Source organism: Scatophagus argus, chromosome 7 (genome assembly GCF_020382885.2).
Source record: "Scatophagus argus isolate fScaArg1 chromosome 7, fScaArg1.pri, whole genome shotgun sequence".
NCBI lineage: Eukaryota > Metazoa > Chordata > Actinopteri > Scatophagidae > Scatophagus > Scatophagus argus.
Genome location: NC_058499.1, coordinates 26,199,785 through 26,219,851, shown reverse-complemented (window position 1 = coordinate 26,219,851; position 20,067 = coordinate 26,199,785). Strand labels below are relative to the sequence as shown.

At 40.5% G+C, this 20,067-nt stretch overlaps 1 protein-coding gene across 1 annotated transcript in view; it reads left to right on the top strand.

Annotated features, from left to right (window-relative positions):
- The window catches only part of LOC124062040 (NT-3 growth factor receptor-like), a 161,525-nt gene that overhangs the window by 77,896 nt on the left and 63,562 nt on the right, over positions 1-20,067 (top strand). Inside the window, exons 5-7 of the mRNA XM_046394470.1 lie at positions 12,577-12,731; positions 12,964-13,106; positions 16,608-16,752. Coding sequence (XP_046250426.1) covers positions 12,577-12,731; positions 12,964-13,106; positions 16,608-16,752 — 443 coding nt within the window. The remainder of the gene's footprint in view (positions 1-12,576; positions 12,732-12,963; positions 13,107-16,607; positions 16,753-20,067) is intronic.

The following is a 20,067-nucleotide window of genomic DNA, read 5'->3' as shown; positions in this document are numbered from 1 at the left end:
GTCACATCACTAGTGCCTTTGTCGAGTCTACCACAGCCAATCCAATAGACTGAAATTCTACCAGTTCAAAGACTGGCTGCACTCCAGACTAACATCAGTTCGCCTGCCTTGTGTGATAAAATAACAAGGCTTATTGCACCGTCTGAGTAGAGATAGTGTAGAGACAGCCTAGTTTGCTAACATACTTTCTTGATACACCATCACCTTACTGGGCACATTTGTTAGACCATGTTGTTCCTCTTTTGTTCCTCCCACTCTCCTTTCAAACCTCACAGTTAAGCTCGCCATTTTTAGCTTGATGAGGCAATGTCACTCATGATCTCGTCCACCATCTTTGCCCCCTCTTTCTCTCCCCCTACATACACATACAACTTGCTTGTTTGCTTTAGCTGTAGTATAGTTGCTTGTGTTTGTTTTAACTGTAGTTTGTAACAGATCTTTATTAATTTGAAGTATGGTTGATTGTGAATTAATATTGTTTGTCTGTTATTTTCTGTTATAGTTTAACTGGTAGATGTTTGTGGTTACATCCCTTCACTGTTCACTTGACTAGCATGAATATTCTTCTAATATTGACGATTCTAAGTGAACACTCAATTGAGACTGTACTTCCAGTCCCTGGTAACAGGATGGTGTCCTGCAATTAACAGTATTTGTAACTGTTAATAATTATCTTTGATAATCAAATTATCTTTGATAATTATTAATAATTTGTTAATAATTAAATTAACCTCCTACCTATGCACAACAACAGATTTAGTCACAATCACCCGGTGTAATTTATTTATATGGAGAAATAAAATATTAGATTACAAATGGATGAAATTAATCAAATGCTTTCGGAGAATCAGTAGTTCATTCATCCCATTCTCATGAATATATCTCTGCCTAAGGGAATTTTTTCAAATTTGGCACAAACATCCACTTGGACTCAAAGACACTTCCTGTACTGTTTTGTACAACTGTACAAAACTGAAGCCAATTTATCCTGGATGCGAGTGCTGCAGTCTTGAGATGATGATGATCATTTGGAGCCTGCAACTGCTCAACAGTGATCAGACAGTGGAAAGGAGGGATAGTAACTACTTAAAATGACAGAAACCATCTTAGGGAAAAATTTATTTGATGTATACTTTGCATATTTAGTTTAGTTTTCTATAAATGATGTCATGGCACTGTGACAGCAGCTGCCTGCCCCAGCAGTGAGTGTTTGCCAGGTGGTTAGTTTGTTTTTAGCCTGTGTGCATGTGACTTTTTGGAGCGATCTTATGGACTTTTGAACCTAGCTGCACAGTCTGGAGCTATGATGATGGGTGGGTGGATTGGATTCTTATTTTACTGAGCTTTGAGCTGGGACTCCTTACCATGCGCAGCCATGCCTGTTGCACTCCTGGCAATATCTACTCACGCGATCAGCTGATTGCACCAAGGAACATAAGCCTCCTGCATGGAGGAAAGTTTGACATACCACCGGAGCTGTGAAGGAAAAGACGAAGGGGATGTCGGGCGGGTGATTTAAGTACTGCATCCCGGCAGTCATCATGGGAAACATGCGGTCACTGGCTAATAAAAAAAAAGCTAGAAGTGCTCACCAGGACACAGAGAGAGTGCAGGGAATGCAGCATCATGTGTTTCTCTGAAACATGGCTGCGGGATTCCGGATTCCGGACCATCAGAGCCGACAGATATAATACCTCTAGCGGCAAGTGCAGGGGAGAGGGACTGACTGTCCTGGTGAATTCCCGCTGGTGCTTCCGCACGTTTTACCAGTTTGTTAAATGCACCACAAGAGAAAACAAGACTTTAGATCTGCTTTATGCAAATGTCAAAAACGCATACACATCTACTGTTCTCCCCCCTACTTGGCAGATCAGATCACAACCTAGTCCTATTTACACCTCACCTAAGCCTGTGGTTAAACAACAAGAAGTTACAGTAAAGACAGTGAGGAAGTGGTCCCCCAAGGGTGTATAGACACTTCATATTGCATTGGAAGCCACTGATTGGGAAACTTTTTATAAAGCTCATGGGGAGGACATAGATTAGTTCATTCATCCCATTCTCATGAATATATCTCTGCCTAAGGGAATTTAGGCAGAGGGGACAGGAGGGGGAGTACAGAAAACTGGTGGATAACTTTGGGAGGTGGTGTAGAGAGAATCACCTATAGCTGAATATTGACAAGACAAAGAAGATGGTTTCAGCCGTATGAAGACATCGCCACTGCCGATCTCCATCTCGGGAACAGATGTGGAGCAGGTAACACTGTACAAGTACCTCAGTGTTAACCTCGACTGCAAGCTGCAGTGGTCCACAAACACTGAGGTCCTCTACAAAAAGGACATGAGTAGACTCCATATCTTCCGCAAACTCAGGTCCTTCAACATCTGGAGCAAGATGCCACAGCAAGTTCTTTCTGCCTGAGACTTTACAACACACATGTAGCCGCCAGATCTGTGCATCTTAACTGACCTCAATTTTTACAGAGTGACGTGGTTGTGTCAAGGAGACTTTTATCTGTTTATTTATATCCTGTTTCTGCCTTGTGTTTCTTGTGATGCTGGGACAAACTAATCAGCCCCCCACCCACCCCCCCAGGGATCAATAAGGTTTAATTCAATTCAATTCAGTTCAATTCAATTCAGTTGATCTACTTCCCTCTACTACAGTCCATCCACAAAGTATTCATACTGCTTTGCTTTTTGCACATTTTATGTTACAGCCTCATTGCAAAATGGATTAAATTCAAATTTTCCCTCAAAGTTCTACACAAAATACCTCATAATGACAAAGTAAATCAAATTTGCTTGATATATATATATATATATTGCAAATTTATTAAAAATCAAAAATATAACATGTACATAAGTATTCTGTGATCAATACTTTGCTGAAGCCCCTTTGGCAGCAATTAGAGCCTCAAGTCTTTTTGAGTATGGATTATGCCTAGTGGGGAACCTGAACGGAGCATAAAATGAGATCCCTTTTTTCCCCAGCTCCCAAGGAAAACCAGAACTACAACAGGATAAAGCAAATTTATTGGTCTTGTGTATAGGGTGAGCAAGACTCAAAATAACACACAAAGTGATCTAGCTTTTGCACAGACTAACTTACCTTGTTCCAAAAATAAAACAAAAGAAAATACAGGGATCTAACCTGACTCTAGCCAAAAACAGGAGAAAAAGGACCCCCCCCCTCAACCAAAATCAAACATTTCTTCCCCTAAAAAAATCAGCGACAATATTATGTGTGCTTTACACGGCAAACCACATTAAAATTGACAACAGGTGGGAGTAGAAATGCGTCTGGCTTGGTAATGGCATTAACTCCACAGTAACTAGTACAAGAGGGTAGAGTTGGACCGGATTTTGGGACAAGGAGCAAATAGGAACTCCATGGGCTGGAACTGGACACAGCAGAAGCATTTTACAAAAGGTATTCAGCCTCTGTTTTCAACAAGACCAGACAAGACAAGACAACTTTATTTGTATAGCCCATTTTTACAAACAGTTTGTCTCAAAGGGCTTAACATAACATCAGCAACATCCTCTGCCCTTCGACCCGAAGGAAAAAGTCCCAGAAAACCTTTAACAGGAAAAAAATGGGAGAAACCTCAGGGTGAGCAACAGAGGAGGGATCCCTCACCCAGGACGGGCAGACGTGCAATGGATGTTGTACAGGCAGGAAAGCAGTTAACAACATGAGAATGACATTACTAAAAAGACAAAGAAAACAAAATCTCAACTCATAAATATTTTAAATTTTCATGTGATTCATCCGTTCAGTTTCACTTTTGATACCACCTCAATTTGATTTTAACATTTCACAAGACTGAAATTATAATAATGAAATTATAATGAAATGTTGTATTATTCATGTGTTTTTCATATTCTGCTGAAAACCACTATCCTATCAATTCTATTCAGTTCAATTTCGGCCCACAAGGGAGAACCACCCCGCCCCGTTACTAAACAGAAAGGTTTTAAGTTTAGTTTTAAAAGTGGAGGTGGTGTCTGCCTGTCGAACCCAGATTGGCAACTGGTTCCACAGCAGGGGTGCCTGATAGCTAAAGGCTCGTCCTCCCGTTCTACTTTTATGAATTCTGGGAACTGTAAGTAAACCTGCACTCTGTGATCTGAGTGATCTATTGGGAATATATGGGACTATTAGATCCTGCAGGTATGATGGGGCTAGTCCATTTAGGGCCTTATATGTAAGCAGGAGAATTTTACAGTCTATTCCGAATTTTACCGGAAGCCAGTGAAGAGAAGCTAAGACGGGGGGGATATGATCCCTTTTACTGATTCCTGTTAAAACTCTAGCTGCTGCATTCTGGATCAGCTGCAGGCTATTAATAGTAATAGTAGAGTAATTTGGACATCCTGACAATAGTGAGTTGCAGTAGTCCAGCCTAGAAGTAACGAAAGCATGGACAAGTTTTTCAGCATCACTCTGAGAGAGGACGCTCCCAATCTTAGTAATATTAAGGAGGTGAAAGAAGGCAGTCTTACAGATCTGTTTAATGTGATGGATAAATGACACGTCCTGATCGAAGATAACGCCGAGGTTCCTCGCAGTCGTACTGGGGGCCAAAGTAATGCCGTCCAGAGAGAGAATATTATCAGCTATTCTAGTTCTAAGGTGTTTGGGGCCTAGAACAATGATCTCAGTTTTGTCTGAGTTTAATAATAAGAAATTGGAGGTCATCCAGTCCTTTATGTCCTTAAGACATGCCTGGAGTCTGACGAACGGCTCTGTTTCTTCAGACTTTAAGGATAAGTACAGCTGAGTGTCATCAGCATAACAGTGAAAGTTTATGTCATGTTTCTGAATAATATTTCCTAGAGGGAGCAGGTATAAGATGAACAGGATCAGCCCAAGCACTGAACCTTGTGGAACACCGAGGCTAACCCTTATATATGAAGAGGAAACATCATTAAAGTGAACAAAGTGAAATCTGTCTGTTAAATATGATTTGAACCAGCGTAGCGCAGTCCCTGTAATCCTAGTCTCATGTTCTAATTTGTGTAATAAAATGTTGTAATCTACTGTGTCGAAAGCAGCACTGGGATCCAGTGGTGGGAACGAGTATGGAGACAAGCCCACGGTCTGATGCCGCGAGGAAGTCATTTGTAACTTTAACCAGTGCTGTTTCTGTGCTGTGATGGGCTCTGAAACCAGACTGAAACATTTCAAAGAGACTGTTCCTGTGTAGGCGATCAATTAACTGATTTGCAACCACTCTTTCAAGTATTTTAGATAAAAACGGGAGATTGGATATCGGCCTATAGTTTGCTAAGATGTCTGGGTCAAGTGAAAGTTTTTTAAGCAAAGGTCTAATAACAGCGTCTTTAAACACCTGTGGTACATAACCTGTTGTTAAAGATAATTTGATCTGATCTATGAAGGAAATGCCAATCAAGGGAAAGACGTCCTTGAGGAGCTTAGTTGGGATGGGGTCTAAGAGACATGTAGTTGGGTTAGATTTGTTGATGCTGGAGGTCAGCTCGGGGAGGTCCATGGACAGGAAGCTGTCCAGAGATGGAGTAGGATTAAAAGAGGTTTCTAGAGATGGCACTATATCGGCTATTCTGGGGAGATCTTTATTGATTTTTTCTCTAATGTTATTGATTTTATTGGTGAAGAAACTCATGAAGTCTTCACTACTAAGAGCTACAGGAATACAAGGCTCAACAGAGCTGTGACTCTTGGTCAGCCTGGCTACAGTGTTAAAGAGAAAACGTGGGTTGTTCTTGTTTTGCTCTATTAATGTTGAATAATAGGCAGTTCTGGCTTCATGAAGGGCCTTTTTGTATGCCAATAGACTGTCTTTCCAGGCCCTCTGGGATTCATCTGATTTGGAGGAGTACCACTTCCTCTCCATCCGTCTTGATGTTTGCTTCAGTGTTCGTATATTTGAATTATACCAAGGAGCTAGCCTCGTATGATTTGTAATCTTTTTTTTCAGTGGAGCAACCATATCTAAAACTGTGTGCAATGTGGTTGCAGTGTTGTTAACAAAAGAATCAATTTCTCCAGGAGTAACATTTAAATCAGTATGGTCTGTTGTACTGGTACATGTCAAGATTGGCGGCGGCGCCGACGCAAAAAGAGCTGAACCCCGATGCAGAGTCAAAAGAGCAGGCAGGCAGGCAGGCAGATCCAAGCAAAAGTCTTTAATTAAACTAAGCTAAACACAAAAACTCACTTACTGTGGCAAAAACAAGGCATGGCATGGCAAGGCAAACCAAAAAAAACGTTCCTGGCATGGCATGGGGGAAAAAAATGCAGATCCTGGCATGGCATAGAGAAAAATGCAGACGCTCAGACCAAGGTGACTGGGAAGACAAGGACTAAATAGACATGACAACGAGACACAGGTGACACACATCAGGAGGGAGAAAGCAATCAGGAAAACCAAAGCAAAGCTACATGAAAACAGGGCACACAGGAGAAGAGACACTTTCAAAATAAAACAGGACATGACAAAAACCTTGAACATAATACATGGAAGCACAAGACAAACATGGAACATGGCACATGGACAGAAATCAAAAGACAAAGCATAACCAAAAAACACCAGGCATGACAGTACATGGTGCTGAGGGAAGCTGTGATGGGATTGCATCCCTAAATCTGTCTACACTATCTTCAGAGAGGCATGTGGTATAGTAGACCTTTTTGTCATGTGCTGTAAAGTCTGTTAGAGTTAGTTCAAAAATTACAAGTGAATGGTCTGAAAGGAGAGGGTTTTTGATTGACAGCTAACAGGTTCTTAGTTTCTAGGCCATAGGTGAGAACCAGATCGAGTGTGTGATTATGGCAGTGTGTTGGTTCAATCACTATCTGAAGGAAACCTATTGAATCTAAGAGTGAACTAAAGGCTGTCTTAAGACTGTCAGAGTCAACATCCATATGAATGTTAAAGTCACCCACTATAATGACTTTATCTGTACTGAGCACTAAACTAAATAAGAAGTCAGAAAACTCAGGCAGGAACTCTGAGTAAGCAGCAGCAGGTGGGCGATACACAACAACTAATAAAACTTGGCTGGCTTTTCTGACTTCCAGTTTTGGTGAGACAGGCTGAGATTGAGATTCTCAAATGAACTATAGATAGATTTAGGTTTGGGGTTAATCTGAAGACTGGAGTGGTAGATTGCTGCCACTCCTCCTCCTCGGCCTGTGCCTCGAGGAACATGATAGTTAATATAACCAGACGGAGTTGATTCGTTTAAACTAACATACTCTTCATCCCGTAACCAAGTCTCAGTGAGGCAGAGTATATCAGACTGATGATCAATAATTAGATCACTGACTAGGAGGGATTTAGAGTGGAAGGATCGTATATTTAATAATCCACATCTGATTGTCCTATTTTTTGGCTCTAAATATTTGGTAGTTTGTATTTTTAAGAGGTTATTATGATTAACACTTCTTAAATTTTGTGCTAGTTGGACTATGGGAGGACGAGGCACTGACACTATTTCTATGGGATTGTTAAACTTAGTATTACTTACTTACTGCATTTATATTTGCTGCTTAATTGTCTTATGGCCACCAATATCCACTGCTGGAATTGGAGGGGCAGATGGAATAACTTGATTTGGTTTTCTTGTCACTTGGAATACATGACAAGATTGACAAAACTTGGCCACATCAGATTTCAACCTTGAGTTTGTAACATTTGTTTGATTATGGACAGCAGACAGACAAGAAGCTAATGTGTTGTGAGACTTTTGAGTTTTTATGAGCTGGTGACTATTCACTGCTACAAACAAATCCATCTCATCTGGAAGCACATCAGCAGAAACACAGATAGATAGATAGATAGATAAATAGATGGATAGACGCTTTATTGATCCCGAGGGAAATTCAATCGAACTTTCAAAGTCAGAGAGTCCATCTCCCCAGACCAGTTTATCCACACCACAGTACAACTGGTTGGAGAAAGGCAATGCATTTCGTATTTCTGAGAATAGTAATCAGCACCTTGTCTTCCTCATTGCCAGTCAGAGAAAAAAAAAGTTGTCAATCATCAATAAAATCATCATCATCAGTTTCACGTTCTAACAACTCCTTGGTCAGATGTTCCTTTTCAGTGGAAACTAACTCACACCGAATCAGTCCTACAGCAGAAGGGGTGTTATTTTTGGACAGTTCTTTCTGTTTTAAGACAGAACAGCTATGTGACAAAAAAACTTTTATATTGCCAAGTCACAGAGAAGAATCATGGTGCGAAGATGACAAAAAAAAATTGTCTTGTGGGTCAAAGTGAATTCATCTGCCAGTATAGCAGCTTCAGTCAGCGCAACCTTTTGCTCTTTTAAATATACAACAGTGCATTCCAGAAAACTCTTCCAAAAGCACAAGCTCCCATAGCTGTGCAAAATCTATGACTTTACTGGCTTGGCACCATTTATCAAAAAGGATACTTTTTTCATGAACAAACTGTCTGGTTGATGCTTTTCCCACATTTTCCATATTTTTTGCCTGTACACTTCAGGCACTGACTCATACACATGCAACGCAGTGGCTTTAACCACATCATAGTTGAGGCTCTGTTCATTTGTGAGAGCGGCACAAGCCTCCTGAGCCCTATGTGTCTCCTTTCAGTCCTCCAGATAATTTAGTGGGACAAGTGTTGTTTGCCCACTCCCTGCTTCGAAAGAAGGATGGCATCCTAGGTGAGTGATAAGGGGGACAGTGGCCCAGAGGACTGTATGTCATCTGGCCAAGGTCCTTTTCCCTCGAGTTCAGATGCAGATGGATGGACGGAAGGCCAGTAAGAAGCAGAAGTGCGTTGAGATGGACCACATCAATGATCAGTTGGTGGAGCTCATGCAAAGGTAGCTGCAGGATGCTAGCTCTCAGGTGGGAAAGACTCTGGCCTCTGCATTGTACCAGGACCCTAGCAGCCAGAGACAAGTTCCTCTACCAGTGTATCTTGACTTTGTCAGGCATCTGCAAAAGATCTGGACTCAAACCAGGGAGAATATTGCACCCCATTCTGCACTTGGCATCCTGAATGCTGCTGCAGAACATGGACTGGATGGTGTTTTGAAGGTGAGCTCAGCCCTTATTCCCCTGCGGCAGAAAGGCATCTAGGTATTCAGCTACCTGAATGTCTGGCTGGTGTGTGCTTGATCAGAGAGCTTGATGTGGAGCTACACAGAAACTATGGTGGCTCATATGGTTTCACTTGGCCTGCATCTGAATACAGAGAAGAGCCACGTACCCCCAGCTGTGTTGGTCAAGTATTTTGGACTTCTGAATTCACTCAACACAGGGACATGTTAGACACAAAAGAGAAGGAGAGTGATTATGGAGTGCATCACAGGCTGCTTGGCAACCAGGTGGTGGTGCAGTATCAGAGGATACTGGGCCTCTTTTCTGTGGCTGCTCAGGTTGTGCCACTGGGCCTGCTGCTCACACACCCACTCCAGGATTCAGAATCAGAATCAGAATTCCTTTATTTATCCCTGAAGGGAAATTCCTTTTCTTACAAACATTGCACTTGCAATGTCTTGGTATTCCTGACTAAGAAAGAAAAGTGAAAGGTATAAAAATAGGATAAACAAAACAAGATAAGTATAAATCAAAAATCTAAAAGTACAGGTATTTACATAAATCTAAAATCTCAAAGTACAGATATTTACAAAAAAAAGGTCTGCCTGCCTAGGGACAGTTTTGAAGACACTGTGGAGGCCTCAAGGGTCTCATTTGGTGGAGGCAGTCAACAGCTGTGTGAGTCAGTGTTCCCCTGGGGCAGTGGGGCTGCAGGGTGACCATTACAATGGATGTCCTCCAATCAGGCTGGAGTACAGTCTGGGAGTGCAGGTCTGTTCAAGATCTCTGGGGTCTTGTGCAGCAGGGATGGCATGTCAACCTCAACATGGAAGTGGTTTACTTGGCCCTAAGACACTTCTTCCAAAGACACTTCCAATTACATCAACCATCAGGGCAGGCTGAAGTCTCCATCCTTACATGCCAGAGTGCATCAACTGTTCCTGTGGGCTCAGTCCCATGTGGTGTTTCTGAGGGCTTACTAACTTCCAGGACCTCAGATCTGCTGTCTGAGTGAGGATAGTGAAGTGAGTCAGTTAGTGAACCAGATATGGCTTCACTTCAGTCAAACAGAGGTGGACCTCTTTGCCACAGCAGAGAACCCTGACTGTACTACACAGTTGTCAATGCATGGCCCACTAAGGCTGGTACGGGTGGATGACCTGAGTTTTCCATGGCCTTGTCTGAAGCTGTATGTGTTCCCTCCTTTTCCTTTCCTGCCAGGTGTTTGTTTCTTTACAAGAATTTCCCTCCAGGGATTAATAAAGGAATTCTGATTCTGATTGTGATTCTGATTCTGAGGTGTCCTTAGAATAGTGAGGCTGCTTTGTGCCCAAGTACTCTAGGTGGCACAGTATTATCCAAAGAGACCATGGATGGCCGAGATCCATGAAATGCTGGTAGGCCACTCATGGCGTCTTCCATTCAGGAGGGACATGCTATCCCAGGTGTAGACCAGGATTTGGCACCTGGAGCCCCAGACCTTGAAGCTTCATGTGTGGCCCTTGAATGGCAGCATTTGCACTTACTTGGCCTAGACAAGGAGATAATGGACACCTTACAAGCTTTGTGGGACCCCTGTTCTCCACTGCATTTTTCTGCAGAGACTGAAAGGCTTCACAACTTGTGCCCTGGGAGGGCCCTCAGGTTTTATTTATATTGGCAGGCAGGAGTGGATTCCGCTTCAAGGCTTGTGGTCCAACTTAAAAGGTGGATAGCCACTTCTTGGGTGCTGTTTCAGAGTGCACCATTGGAGGATGTGTGCTCTGCAGCGGGCTGGACATCCTCGTCGACCTTTGCCAAATTTAGTTGAACCTGGATTCATCTACTGTCCCCTCAATTTTTCCATGGGGCCACAGCACATGTTTTTGTACTGAGGGTTTTTGTACTGCTTCTTCAGGAAGTTTTTGTTTGGCCTCAACCTGGAGAGACTTGTTTTATGTTTGCTTGCCTTTCAGCTGCTGTCAATAAGGTATCTGAATTCAATTCATTGTGTTCTGTTGTTGCATGTACCGCTTTTTGACCTGTGGTACCACTTCACTCTCCTCATGACTAATCTGCTTTACTGTTGTCATAAGGTTATAGATTCAGTGAATGAAATAAAATGAATGTTTACCTTTGTAAAAGGAGTTTTATGAATATTATTCCTTCTCAGTCAATAGAAAGTGGAAGAGTGTGTGGATGCATGACATACATATAGGGTGCAGCTGATGATATTGCACCCACAGATGTGTTTAATTTGGTATAATCCTGCTGACCTGAGGGTGATAGTCATATGGTTACAGGGTCACTTTTATTCATTAAGCCGTGTTTACATACATAAATATTCATTTCTAAGCTCCTCAATTCAATTCAATTCAGTTCAGTTAAGTTTATTTATATAGTGCCATTTCACAACAAAAGTTATCTCATGACACGTTCGGTGTCATTTTCTGTTCGCAGAGTAGAGCCTGGCTCTAGATGGCCAGCCATCTGCCTTGACCAGCTGGGTTGAGAGAGAGAAAAAGACAGAGAGAGAGAGAGAGAGAGGGAGCGTAGAACGTGAGAAGGAGAAGATGCATAGCAACAGCAATAATACCAGAAGTATTGGAACTGTAGATAATGATAATGATGCAATATATATATATATGTGTGTGTGTGTGTGAATATGAAATGAAACAATCAAGATGTGAACAAAGTGAAGACTTTTAGTTTTAGTTAGTTTTTTGACAAAAGTGTGGCATTAACCATTTTGGAATTACAGCCACTTAAATCCATTTTTGGTGGCTCATAAATGTTGGGACAAATGACTGACAAGTAGTATCATGGTTAGGTGTGGCTGTTTCCTATGTTAGTCCATGACCATTCAAGCAGATAAAGGTCTGGAACACTCTACATGAGGTCCAAAGAGGTGTCTATGAAAGTGACAGAGGCCATCAATAGGTTGACAAAAGAAAATAAACCCATCGGAGAGATCGCAAAAACATTGGGAGTGGTCAAAACAAAAGTTTGCAACAAGAAGGAATTAACTGGCAAGCTCAGCAACACCAAAGGCCTGCAAGACCACTGAAGAAAACTAAAGTGGATGACCGCCAAATTCTGTCATTGTTGAAGAAAAACCCTTTCATAATTTCTAGCCAAATCAAGAACATTCTCTTGAGGAGGTAGGCTTGTCATTGTCAGAAATCTACAGTCAAGAGATGGTGTCAAGGTGCAGCAAGGTGCAAACCACTGGTAAGGCCAGATTATAGAATAGTCCAGGCCCACTCAGGCCCACTGGAACCTACTGCACCTCTTGCACCTCAGCTCTCTCAGGCCTACCTCATCCTTCTGGACCTGCTGATGGTGTCTCTCACTGTTTTACTTAACAAGGATTGATTAAAGTCTTGGTAATGTTAGCGCTGATATGCTGTACCTTCTTTAGTAATTCTAACATCACAAACATGCTTTGCTATACTTGCACGCAGTTTGAAGGCTTTGATAATAATGTCAACACTTTCTTTCTATATTTCTTTCTTGCTGTCTCTCCAGTCACTTGGAGGAGGTGGTGTTTGACTGTGGCTGTGAAATCCGCTGGCTGCAGTTATGGCAACGCAGAGGAGAAGTGGGACTAAGCAGTCAACAGTTATATTGTACTAATGGCTACAGGAAGATACTGCTGCAGGATATGAATATTAGCAGTTGTGGTAAGTTTAAAGTGTGAAAATTAGCTTGCAAGCATGAAGTGCACACCTTGACATTAATGACTACTAAACATGACTACTGATATTAAATTTTTGTATTCAGACTAAAGCTGGTGATAGAGCTACAATAAATTCTACAATAAGTTTAGTTGGTGCCTCAATGCTTTCTGACTAGGCTACTCTGTCTTTGGCTCTCAGCCCCCTTTGTGAATTAAATTTTCTGTTTCTGTCACAGACCTGCCAGATATCAGTGTCAGCCACAGCAACCTCACAGTTATTGAGGGTGATCAAGTAACAGCCATCTGTAATGGTTCTGGATCCCCATTACCTGAGGTGGACTGGTCTGTCAACGGCTTGCACTCCATTAATGCACAAGAGGTAGGGAGGACACACGCACAGTCGTTCACACACAATGAGAAAAGCACACAACGGACTTGTCAGTGTTGCATTTTACATGCAATATCAGCAAGCTGCAGTTACCTTGTAAATAAGAAGAAGAAGAATCGACTTTATTGGCAGTATATATACTTTTACATACACATACTGAATTTGACTACTGCATTTATCCCATCCTTAGTTGAACACACACATGCAACACCCGGCAAATTACATGCAGTGAAACACACACAGGAGAAGTGGGCAACATCAACTGCCCGGGGAGCATATTGGTGGGTTAAGTGCCTTGCTCAAGGGCACATCAGCCGGCTAATGATGGGGGGAGCATTTTTTCACATTAATCACTCCACCACACCCAAATTTTTCCTGCCCGTCCGGTGGGGGAATCGAACCGGTGACCCGCTTCTCCAACCTCTAGACCCCCATACCAACGATTGTCTGTTGGCATGATTTCCAGGATGGAACAGATAGGGTGCAACAGTGGAGTTTTCTTGCAAATTCTTTTGTAAATCAGCTGTCCCTGGTCAGTGGCAATGACAGTTTTATCTTCAATGACAAGATCTCTGAAAGCAAGTGTAGTTTAATATGTTAAAACATGAAAACATGGATTGCTTTTATGATTTCCACTTTGTAGTTAAACCTTCTTAACTTGTGAATATAGATCTTTTCTTTGTCTCATAACTGACTTTCTATGAGCGCACGGAGAAAGAACTGGTGTCCATGTCTACAATCATCAGACAATAATACACTCCAGAAATGCAAAAAAACATCCTGCATGATGATCTGCTGCTCCGTGATCTTGGCCCGCTGCAAAGATCAGGCAAAGAGGACATTGGAAGCATTACACTAGAAAGCAGAAGTGCGGCAAAAGGACAAAAGTCTTCGCTAGGCTAAAAAGAAAACCCTAGCCGGCTGGCTCTCTGGACCATCTTGCTCTCCAATGTCCAATGTTCAATGGACAATAAACTGGACTTCATCCGACTCCAGCAGACTACACGCCATGAGTTTAGAGACTGTTGTCTCTTTGTTTTCACAGAGAAGTGGCTCAGCGACAGAGTTCCAGACGCCACCACTCAGCTAGATGGGCTCACCTTGTTCCATGTCGACATAAAGCTGCTCTGTGCGGTAAGGCTTGTGGTGGTGGCTCGTGTGTTTACATCAACACGAAATGGTGCAAGAACTCTGTGCTTGTTTCTAGCTACTGCTCATTGGCGCTGGAGTTTATCACCGTCAGATGCAAACCTTCTTATATACAGTGAGAATTCACCACTGTCTTCATAATTGGTGTTTACATTCCCCACAGTGCTAACACAAAGGAGGCACTGTGCTAACTCTATGGGGCTATTAGCGAACTGCAGAATGTTCACCCTGACAGACTGTTTATTGTTGTTGAGATTTTACCCATGTAAATCTCAAATCAGTACTCCGAAATTACATCAGCATGTGGACTTTGCAACAAGAGGGACGAACAAGCTGGATCTTGTTTACACGAGTATCCCTGGTGTGTATTATGGGGAGCCCTGCTCCCACCTTGGACCGCATCTCTATATGCTAATTCCAGCATACAGACCGCTTTTCGAACATGTCAAATCTGTTCTAAAGCAGGTGAAAACCTGGCCAACAGGAGCCATCTCTGCTCTTCAGGACTGCTTTGAGCTCACTGACCAGCACATGTTCGGTGAGGCTGTAACCAATGGCGACTCTACCAAGATGGAGGAATACACGATGTCAGGGACAAGCTACATCATGCCGTGCATCAATTACTTGATGTCACCACACGCCCCAACTAGACTGCAGATGTGCATACACTGGTAAAGACCAGAGACTCAGCCTTCAGAGATGGTGACAGGACAGCCCTAAGAACAGCAAGGAGTCCTCAGATACACTCTTCACCCTCTTGCCACATGGTAGGAGGTACCTGAGCATTCAGCCCACCACAACCAGACTCCGAAATAGTTTCGTTCTTCAAACCATCAGACTCCCAGGGACCAAAATCCCAGGGACAGGACTGACATACTCATAAACAAACACACACACTCCACACAAACACAGGCACACCCAGAATTAGCACACCTCTTCACTACACACACTACACACAGCATACCCTAATGTCTCATTGTATTGCACTGTCTTGTCAGTCTTGTGCTTAACTGTGTATATACTGTGGATATTTGTTCCTTTTTTTTCTATATTTCTATTTTTATTTTTATTTTATTTACTTAAGTGTGGTCTTTTGTGTAGCACCATGTAGCATTCTGGAGGAACGCTCTTTTGTTGCTATATGTACTGCACATGCATATCTGTAGTGACAAATAAAGCCCCTTGAACCTTTGAATCCTCTAGATAGAAAACAACAACAGCTGGCTGAGGCCCTTCAACACAGAAACCGTAGCCCCAAATTATAGCTGCAGCCTTCACACACCCTGCAACTATGATCAAAGCCAGGTGTTGACTTCTTCTATTCTGGTAACTAAATAGCTAACATGCAAATAAGATAACTGTCCAGTGATTAGCGGAAGAAATTACTAAATTACACTGGCCTATTATACATGTACTATTACTGTTATATGATAGTTTAAAAAAAGCAATAACATCCATCCATCCATTATTAATCACTGCTTACCCTGTGCAGCATTGTTGAAGCCTGTCTGACAGAAGCAGGGTACATCTTGGACAGGTCACCAGTTCATCACAGGGCTGACATATAGAGGCAAACAACCATTCATGCTCACATTCACATCTATCGGCAATGAATGACTGAAAAAAAAAAAAAACAAAACAAAACTTGTTTTATTAACAATGTATGTTTCTAGCTATGGAGAGCTTTTGAGCCTTGAATTTGCAGCCTATTTATTTTATGCTGTGTGCACCTATCCTGGTAGGTGCTTGTAAATAACCAAACAGTTGAACATTCTATAGTCTGTATTATTATTATTATAAATGGTTATTGAGTATTATTATCAATGAATATTATCAATCATTGATAATAACAGTTGAACATTCTATAGTCTGTATTATTATTATTATAAATGGTTATTGAGTATTATTATCAATGAATATTATTATTCATTGATACATGTGACAAATTTCTTTCTGTCAGTATCAACAGGTGAATCATTCAGACACTCCGTATTCCTTAATTTAGTCACAGAACCTTCTGCAAATCCTAGAGCGAATTATTTAACTGTTAAAAAGTAGCGTTTTCACAGTCTATGGTACTTGTGATAAAATGAAAATGAGGATAACCATGCATGAAAAGTCAGGGTTTTGTATTCTTCCTATTTGGCCAACGTAGTGTGAATGCAACATAATAACGTAGTGTGAATGCAACACTGATATTGATTCTTTCTAAATAAGCCTGCTAGTTAATTAGATAACTATTTCCATATTGCACCTATCTATATTTCACACTACCTTTCTGCCTGACATGTTAAGCCAATGTTTGCTCAGGCCTACTGTCTTATTTGATTCTATTCTCTCCAGGCCACAGTCTATGAAAACAACACCATTCATTCCATCAACATAACTTTGGTAAATGTGAGCAGAGACGACAACAACTTCCTGTTAACCTGCACCGCCACCAACGTAGTGGGCATGACCAACGCTTCTATCCAGCTAACTGTTCACTGTAAGTACACGTTCAGTAAGCACACATAATGCTGAGCAGACTCATCCATCATCGTTACAAGCCATATTCATCTGATCTAGTGTGTGTGGTGTATGTTGTGACCTACAAAAGGAGTTTGCATGAATGTATTGTCATATGCAAAGGCCTCATAAATTAGTATGTCACTTAGTAATTAAAAATATCCCAACAGCAATACGCCTGCAATAGTTATAAGGGAAAAGTGCTGCCTTAAAGTTATAGTTCACAATCAAGACTGCTGGTCAGGAGAGTCTGGTGTGTCAGCTCTGACAATCCATTAAATATTTCCTGAAGGAGTCGCCATCCATCAGTTTTATGTAACACTTACACTTGTAATTGTAAAGTGCCACTCTAATTCCTATATTTTTGAAAATATTGGAGCTACAAGCCACTTTTTTGTACACGTGGTGGTAAACCAGCAAAAGGCCTACTGCAACACCTGGGAAATCAGCAACACAAACTGTGTTAGAAAAAAGAGTCAAGATGGCGCAGAAGTTTTCAGAAGATATTGAGGAAATTAAGAAGTCGCTGAATTACATGTCAGATGAACTGAGCAAGATGGTAAAAAAACAAGACTTAGTGTTTCTGACTGATGAAGTGCAACAACTAAAGACTGTGATCCAGGAAAAAGACGAGAAAATTGAAGAGCTTGAGAGAAAACTGGATGAATTGGAACAATACACAAGGATGGATGACTTGGTTGTATCTGGACCGCTCCTATGCCAGGGTTACAGCCGGGAACAAGGAGGGAGAAGACGCTCCATCAGGTGAATTACACTCACTTGAACAACAAGTCATTAAGTTTTTCAACAGCAAAGACATCCCCCTAGATGATTAAAAATATTGCGGCATGCTACACCATTCCTCAAAAGCAAAATATACCAAAGATAATCATAAGATTTGCCAACAGGAAACACAAAATTGAACTGTTAAAGCTAACAAAGAAACTCAAAGGCACTAGAGAATATGTAAATGAACATCTGACAAAGAGAAATGCTGAGATTGCACGCCAGGCAAGAATACTGAAGAAAGAAAAGCGGATTCAAGATACAGGGACAAGGAACCGTAAAGTAATGATTAAACTTAATGGAACTCCAGAGCAAGCAAAAATAATGACTGTAAGGGAAATCAAAGATCTGGATCGATACAAATAATGGAGATCAACAAAGTGGTGAAGATTGTGTCTTTTTTTTGCTATTGTGGTCTGTTTTTGTTTTGTTTTTGATGGAAAATTCAAAATGCTTGCAAGAACAAAAAAGTCAGAATGGAGACACATTTTACAACTCTGAAGCTTCAAGAACACAAAAACTACGATTTATAAAATAGCACTGACCCGGATGAACATCTCTGCCGGAACTTTCAATGGGAATGTGGCTATTATTCAGAAGATGAACTTGAATTTATACAAGAATGTTTTTCTGTGATCCACTTTAACATCAGGAGTCTCTACAGCAACTTCTCTAAAACTAAGGACTATTTACAACAGTTACTATTCAAATTTAGTGTTGCAGTCGTTTCAGAGACTTGGTTGGGTGACGGTAAGGAGATGGTCACTGAACTGGAGGGCTATGAATTATTTTTAAAAAAAAGGGTGAACAAAAGAGGAGGAGGTGTTGCCTTGTTTGTAATGAATAGTATAAAATTTAAAACTACTGATCATATGAGAATAGTCATTGATGATTTAATGGAATGTGTAACTATTAAAATAAGTAATGGAAGATCAAAGAACATGATAATTACTTGTGTTTATAGAACTCCAGGTTCTTGTATTGATCAGTTTAGTAAGAAAAGATAAGATAAGATTTATCTCTGAGCTATATGAAAAGCAAAGTGATAAGTTGATTTTGAGTTATGGTGACTTCAATATTAATTAATATTAAAACTTCAATTATAATTATTATAATATTTTTTTGTAAATTTAACAGATAAAAGTACAAAAAGTGGATTACCAGTGATAGATATAAGTGATCACTTGCCTGTCGTCGCAGTGCTTGAGTCTAGGAAGCTAAAACCAAGAATTAAAGAAACTTACAGGTTGGTTAGAGTGAGAACACCAGAAACAATGAAAGCTTTTTGACTTGATAAGTCATAACTGGCAAGATGTTTATGTAAACAACATTAACGATTCTTATAATGCATTTTTGGAGATGTTATTGTTATTTTACAATCAACATTGTCCAGTAATAAAATTGAGACTAAAGGCCAATAAGATGGGGAAACCTTGGATTACAAAAGGCTTAGAAAAAGCTTGTAAAAAGAAAAATCAGCTGTATAGAGAATATATAAAGCATCAAACTAAAGTAAAAGAGTACAAATAGAAAAACAAAACAAATAAAAACAACAAATTGTTATTATGAGAGAACATAAACAGTATTATTACAGTACCTTACTGCAAACTCCGAGATGGGAATTATAATTTAATTTATAATTATTATTGTTTATTTTTGAAAGACATAAAGCCAGAACTAATACGCAGACGTATTTCTGTTTTAGGCATAAAACTGTGGAATGAGCTTAGTGACAAATTTAAAACAAACAGTTCGTTGTTAAAGTTCAAAAAATCTTTAAAATATAAGTTAATTAACAATTACCAGGAAATGTAAAATTAAAACTTTGTTTGGCTGACTTTCTGGGTAAATTAAGAAAACTTCCGGATAGGTTACAATAAGCCAGGCGCTTCAGCCTACTCCTTTTTTTGGTGACCAAAAAATTATTCATTCATTTATTCATTCAAAAGACACTTAATTTGAGCAACACATAGTTACAGTAGTGACAGTTCATCTCTGAATTAAAAATACATATTTTTTTTCTCTTACCTGTAGTACTGTAGAATGGTTTGGTCTAAGTTGCCTAGTTTGAAGATATTGTCCGTAGAGACGTCTGCCCTCTCTTTTCTTGAAATTGTGCATATTGCATTTCTGTTAAAAACAACTGTCATCATTGTAAAAATCTCATGAAAAGACCAAACCCGATTTCACAATATTTTCTGGCTCTGATTTCTGCGTCTCTGAACTTAAAACCCCACAGGTTGTCACTAAAAAAGTAAATTTTAAAAAATGCCTCACAAATAAAAAAAAAAAATTTTTTTTCATTTAAATTTCACTTTAAAATTGTCTAACTTTACTCAAACAGGACAAAATTGTGTGTGGAGAAAATCTCAACAGGAGATTAATCTACACTTACCTCCACATTTAGTTGAAGACAAACGCACAGCGCATGCCCTTGAATGTTGTAATGGTATGAGGGGATTTTTTCCACTCTGTAGTGATTCATGTTTTCACAGCTTTCTAAATAGAT